The sequence below is a fragment of the Nicotiana tabacum genome, chromosome 22, assembly GCF_000715075.1.
Source record: "Nicotiana tabacum cultivar K326 chromosome 22, ASM71507v2, whole genome shotgun sequence".
Lineage (NCBI taxonomy): Eukaryota > Viridiplantae > Streptophyta > Magnoliopsida > Solanales > Solanaceae > Nicotiana > Nicotiana tabacum.
This window is the reverse complement of record NC_134101.1, coordinates 13,329,457-13,336,006: the sequence shown is the minus strand read 5'-3', so window position 1 is coordinate 13,336,006 and position 6,550 is coordinate 13,329,457. Positions and strand designations below refer to the sequence as shown.

General features: G+C 33.6%; 1 protein-coding gene across 1 annotated transcript; it reads right to left on the bottom strand.

Moving 5' to 3' along the window:
- Window positions 1-2,028: 2,028 nt before the first annotated feature.
- Window positions 2,029-5,869, bottom strand: LOC107796158 (rhamnogalacturonan I rhamnosyltransferase 1). Its single transcript, XM_016618900.2, has 8 exons — window positions 5,154-5,869; window positions 4,405-4,472; window positions 4,179-4,267; window positions 3,914-4,079; window positions 3,529-3,818; window positions 3,241-3,445; window positions 2,989-3,146; window positions 2,029-2,834 (listed from the first exon to the last, which is right to left on the bottom strand). The coding sequence occupies exons 1-8, from the start codon at window positions 5,419-5,421 to the stop codon at window positions 2,582-2,584; spliced, it is 1,497 nt and encodes a 498-aa protein (XP_016474386.1). The 5' UTR covers window positions 5,422-5,869; the 3' UTR covers window positions 2,029-2,581.
- Window positions 5,870-6,550: the final 681 nt, after the last annotated feature.

The following is a 6,550-nucleotide window of genomic DNA, read 5'->3' as shown; positions in this document are numbered from 1 at the left end:
TTATTTGCATTGATTGATAAAAAGCCGAATGCATTTGAAACTATGAGGGGAATTGAATTTTTTTACTAGGATTCCTGCCTTGATGTTGTTTTTTCTTCTTGGATCCTTCACTTAATTGATAAGCATAACACTAAAATAATTTTCATCTGTTAATATATCATAGGCCAGCAGTTTCTTGGTATTGCCATTCTTGAATTTCTAACGGGGGAGAATCCCAAGCAAGATCCCAATAATTTGTAATTAAATAAGCCCATATAGACCTTTTAACTTCTTTTATCGTCGTTTTCCATTTTTTATTTTTGTTTAGTAGTTTGATTTAAATGATACTCGTATCAATTAGTTTAGGAATAAGTTTTACTCATGTTAATATGTTTATTTTGGATTAGACACTTTTTTACTAACATAATGCATAAAGAACTTCTACTGCGGAGAAATTAATAAATAATAATATTAAAATGAGTCGAAATAAAATGAAGCAACATGAATAGTGAGTTTTTCATGTACTTACTTGGGATCAGAGCAATGTTATTGTTTTTAGTTGTTGTTGTGAACAAACAAATAGAAGAATTGAAACTAAGTGAAGATTGAGAACTTCAAAAAAATATTATTTTCTAGTTCTTTTGGCATTTGAAAATTGGTTGAATAGAGCCACTGCCAGTCTGCCACTGAATAATTGAGCAATAATATATGAACTAAAGTTGAAATTAAGCAAATAATGACCCTTTCAACAAGAACACACTAAAGCACCAGTGTTAGGAGGAATAATTGCTAAAAACAGATTAATTTAGTGGAGATTAAGTGCTGAAAGTGGCTTTGCTTTAGTGTTTAGCCATTAGGGTCCTTTCACTTACTAATATGAATATGAAAATTATGTGACTAGTTTTTTTATATGGATCCCAAATACTCCATTTTTTTATTTTTCTTCAAGAAAATTAAGGTATCAGCCGACCTACATGTTAATTATTAATCATAATGATAATGATTATGCACACCACCTATCACACTAATGGCTTCTTATTAGGGCGATTATATTAGTTTTCTTTAAGCATTTGACGACAATATCAGAAAAGCAAAACAAAAAATAAACATCTTTATTTCTGGTTGCCTTTGTTTTCTTTCTTCACTTTTTCTTCTATAACGTATATTTGATATGTTTAATGCAAGTGGGCTGTAAAGTGCTTTTATTAATTTAAATGGTTAATGAGTTTAATGACAACTAATTTCAGCCATAAACTAAAACCCAAAGAAATAGAACTAAACAAACAGTTAATAATCTATCAAAAACCAAAGGAATATGTCAAAAGCATAAAGTTTTGTATATTTAAGGACGAATAAACAAAATGTTTGACATTAACAAAATAACTAAGCATCTCCACTGCCATACTCCCCAGCTTACCAATCAAATTATATGTACAAACCACCACCAATTACATATGCTGTGTTTGTGGAATATATCCACATTTCCCATTTCATAATCATTTACAACACGTCTTTCCCCCTTCTTTTTTCCCCCCTTTTCAATATAAGGATACTCTTTGAATCTTCTTGCATGTATCTACTTAATTTATTGGGTATATGTTATATCTCCTGTCAACATTGCTTAATTTATCGGGTATCTGTTATCTCCTGTCGACATTGCTTAATTTATTTTCTTTTTCAATATAAGGATACTCTTTGAATCTTCTTACACATATCTGCTTAATTTATTGAGTATCTGTTATCTCCTGTCGAGATTGCTTAATTTATCGGAGTATATCTCCTATCAGCACACGTATAAGTAAACTCTCATTTGTTATCTCCTATTAGGACATGTATAAGATAATTCTTTCTACTAAAATAGTGACAAAATGTGAGAAATCACTAACTCTTTTAATCATTCACAAGCATGGCTTGACCAGTCCCTTTTTTTGTGTGTGTGTGTTTGTTTGGGGGGGGGGGGGTGTTATTTAATAAGACTCAATATCCAGCACACAACGCATAGGGAATTAATTTAGGTTCTGTGCTGGAAAACCGAACGAATCAAAACAAAAATGAATGTGATTATGTATATTGGAGCAAATAAATTACTATCACAAACTCCTTAAGAGTCGATCTTGTTGAGAACAGCACGTATAGAAAAATGTTTGCAAAAAAAAATATATAAAGGGGTAAACGTAAAAGAACAAAAAAAAAATGGAGAAGCAAATATAGCACACGAGATTTAAGAAAAAAGAATGGAGGAGCCTAAATGGAACTTCAAATTTGAGGAAATCCAAAAGTTCCTGCAAAACAAATCTATGTTGTACTACCCCCTCTGTGTATACTGCCATTGACAATGTATATCCCTGCAATGCAAGGACAGTTTCTATACATGTATTCGATTATTTGGTTTCTGGGGAAAAACATTTATATATAACCCTTTCAAATGCTTCCGAGTTCTTCTCAGGATTTGGAGTGCAACACCTCCTTTACTTCAACACCCCCCTAAGAAGCAAAATCGAGCTCAAATTTTTCGAGTGTTGTATAGGTATTTCCTCCAAATATGTCATAGAAGTGCACAGAAGTATCTTTTCCTAACCCGAATGTTACCACCAACCATGATTTAAATGTTGCTTAACGTCTCATCCTCATAAGATGATTCTAAGCACTCGCACGGGTTGGAGTAAAAGTAATCCTCCTCTTTAGGTCTGTCTTGAATGACTAATCTCTGTATAGGGTTGCCCATACGTTCAACATGAGCTTCCTTAACAGCGGTAGAAAACTCATCCCATGTTAATGATCCACCGTTATGTTGGTCTATTAAATCCACCAGAAGTCTTCTGTGTAACAAGATAGTTTTCTTGTATCCAAGATATCTACATAGAATAGAGGACATTAAGAAAAAATCAAGATTGTACAAAAACCAGCAAACCAACTAAACCCCATGTGTAATGTGCATCCCTAATAAATATTGGAATATGAAGTCGCCCTTTTATTATGCAACTACTATGATCTATTAAAAAAGAATACCTGCGATGTCCTTCGACAACTTTAGCCATGTTTCCATCATAAGTAGGAACAAAAATATCACTCTCCAGAGAAACGAGATAATCTAATGCTGCCATCTGGGAGGAGTGATTTTGAAAGAACCTCAGCTCAGAAGGCTCTAGAAGTGTCTCCTTCCTTACCTGTTAGAAAACAAAGTCCGTGCAAAATAATGAGTCTGCAAATTCAGTCATCATATTCAGAATCGTAAAAAGCAACTAGAACCTACTAACTTACCAAATTTGGGTAAGCTGCTGCAAGATTAGCCATTCTCCTTTCTCCACCATAAATTTCCCCAGCAGCGATGTAGACTTGAATACTAGGATCGATGTCCAATGCTCTTAAAGTAAGAGCAGTTTCCTCAGGTGTCAAAGGACATAGACCATCTCTTCTTTTCAAATCTGAATTTATAACTTTCTCTTTCCACCATGGATAAGCATATCTGCAGAAAATAAATACGACGTTAATAAGCCAGAGAACTAAGGATGTTTAAAGCCACCAATGAATACAAGGATTTAACTTCACCTCATTCTTGTCAACTCTTCAACCTCCTCCTTGTTGCATCCCTGAGTACAGCCAGAGAAAGCTAACATATCCATTTCGTATCTCAGGTGCAGAACCATAAAAGGACCCTCTTCTCTGAGTAGTCTGATAACCTTTCTACCCAACTCTTCTATTTGAGGGGTGAATTTCAAAGCACCAAAGTTAACTCGGCATCTTAGCTTTTGAATTTCCATAGGTTGCCCATTATTGGCAAGCCGAGCATCAGTCCTGTTCAAATGAACTACTTTATGCTTCCGAATTAAGGGAAGAATCTGTATTCAGAAAATGACCATCATTACTCTGGAAAAAAAATGCGAGAGTTAACAACAATAACAAAATACCATTTATTTAGCAATAAACCACAAACCTGATTATGGTAGTAGGAAATGTCGGACCAACTAATAGGAGCCATGGTATGAATCGTTCCTAACTCTACTCTCTTCTTCAGTCTTGGAGGTAGCTCCTTCAATATTCGAACTTCATCTCTCACGGACGTTATGAAATGATCAACATCAAATATGTCTTGAAATTCACTGCAAATAAAAAATGCTGTTAATAAAAATCATGTTTTCTTTCTAAATAAGAATTCAGTAATTTGAAAGATAAAAATCACGACAATTGAGTGGACATACCTCGGATCAGCCCAAAAGGAGGTTTTATCCAGCTCAGGAACAATAAGAGTCACATTCAAATATCTTGCTATAGCAACCATATCACATATCTGCAACAAGAATAGACAAAGAACAAAGGGAAAAAAACAAGTAACAAAATCATCCATACGAGTCAAAATTTTGGTCATCCAAATTAATTACATTTGTATGTGGTAGTGAACTGATTGATCTAAAACAAACTACTAACCGCTGACCGCATTTGATTAAGCCCACCATTGCATGAAACCATGAGGTAACCATTATTCCTGTAAACCCCTGAGATTCACAAATAATCATAACATTCATCAGTCTGACAAATCGTTCAGATGTGAAGTTATGAGCTCTAAATTCAGCCCCTGGAACTTCCAATACTAACGGTCAGGAAACATATAACCGCTGAAAGACTTGCAAAACAATTTTGTTCTTAAATTACGGTAACCAGAAAGTTTGATTAACCTGAATAGGACGATGTAGTATGGGATTTCAATAATATTCCCAAGCCAAAAACTCAAAAAATGGATCAACATACTTTAAAAGTATACCAATTATAGTTAGAATAACCTGAAAATAGGTAAAATTCCTTCTATAATAAGTCCTCCAACTAAATATGCATAAATGGCATTAAGCTATACTCATTAATAATTCCACTTCCCAATTAAGATGACTATCTCTATGACACAATATGCAACATGATCTCTTAGTTATTGAATGCAAAGGCGAAGCCAAGATTTCAACTTTATAGGTTCTGGATTTTAAAACAATGACTTCAAGTGCTAATAAAAGGATTCTAAATTAAATTTTACACATACTTAATGAATATCTTAACACAAATACACTATTTGAACAAAAGAAACTGCCTTCGGCCTCTAGCCTTATTGGAACGCAAGGGGGAAACAAGTCTACAATGCTGAGTACATGGACATGAAAACACACACACAGAGTCAAAAGGATACTCACTCTTTGGTGGAAGAACTCTAGCAGGGACCGCAGGGGACGATTTAACGACGAGTAGTGAAGTGGATTCGTGAGAAAAACAAGAGGGCCAGCCTTTTAAAACCCTAGGACCCCAAGTCTCTCCCAATATAGTCAATTGAACCAAACAAATCCACAACAGCACAGATGTAGTTACCCTTATAATCCATAGCTTCATTCTAGACCTATATACTATACAATTCTTCAGTTTCTCTACACGACTCTCCCCTAAAGCTGTCCCTTTTAACCCCATTATTCTTTATGACCAATCCCCCCGCCCCCCTACAATTCTCTGCCCATAAAATAACTATTCAAATCTCAAGGTTGTATTTTTTTCCTTTTTTAGCTCAATATCTCATTACACACAATCAATATACCCCAAAAAGATCACTTCTTTGGATAATGTAGGATCTAAAATCAATCAAGATCCCACTTTATTTGAGACCCACAATTTTGCTTCATACAAAAGGTTGCAAAAAGAAGTTGAAATCCGAGCACCAAAATAGGAAAAGTTTAAATCTTTAACCTAAATGAGAAGAAAATTTCAGAATATTCCCTTCAGAAATTTGAGCAAAACTGCAAAACTTATTCTGAAAAGGAAAAGGATGTGAATGGGAGAAGGAGAAAGATGATGATAACACAATTGGGTCGGTTTAGGGAGTGATAATATATGGATCGGGTCTTGACCCTGTTGATTGGTTGAAATGGTTATGACATACCAATTTGGAAACAAATTTATGGATATTGATAGCCCGTTTGGCTAAATTGCAAAAATCAGCTTATTTTGAAAATTGTTACTTTTCGATATAAACTTTTTTTTTCTGCTTCTTCAAAATTATTTCTGTTTCTCCTCAAAAATACTTTTTTTTCTTCTAAAAGCTTGCCAAACACTTTAATTTTGAAAAAGAAAAATATTTTTTTTAAAAAAAATAAAGTGTTTTTGGCTTTAGATAAGTTTGGCCAAACATGCTAGTAATGTTTCCACTAAACTAAACTGTAGTTGATTTATTATGGTTAAATTAATTAACAAAATTAATGTAAACTGTTTATTAACTCCATTTAAGTCCCCCCTAAATTACGGGTCAATAACTCATTAACTTTTGTTAGGACAAACATAACTACTCTCATCTCAATGATCATGTAAGTTTGGAATGTCAAACTCAATTGTAACTTTTTACACATTAATGATCAATGGAGATAGTTTTTCTTTTTAAAAAAAAACTCCATTTAAGTAATAACAACATTTATCAAAATATATACTACTCCTACTATGTAAATATTCATTAATTTAATTTAATAGAAATACCACATTTGCCTCATGCTTAAGCTCTGTTTTTGTCTGTGCTTCTTTTTCAACTTTGGCAGTGATTACTTTTTTTTTA

Coding starts and splice junctions, on each gene's coding strand:
- LOC107796158 (XM_016618900.2), bottom strand. CDS start 5,421: ATGGGGTTAAAAGGGACAGCTTTAGGGGAGAGTCGTGTAGAGAAACTG. Junction 3,819..3,913: donor TTTCCTACTACCATAATCAG/GTTTGTGGTTTA, acceptor TTCTGAATACAG/ATTCTTCCCTTAATTCGGAA. Junction 2,835..2,988: donor GTTGTCGAAGGACATCGCAG/GTATTCTTTTTT, acceptor TATTCTATGTAG/ATATCTTGGATACAAGAAAA.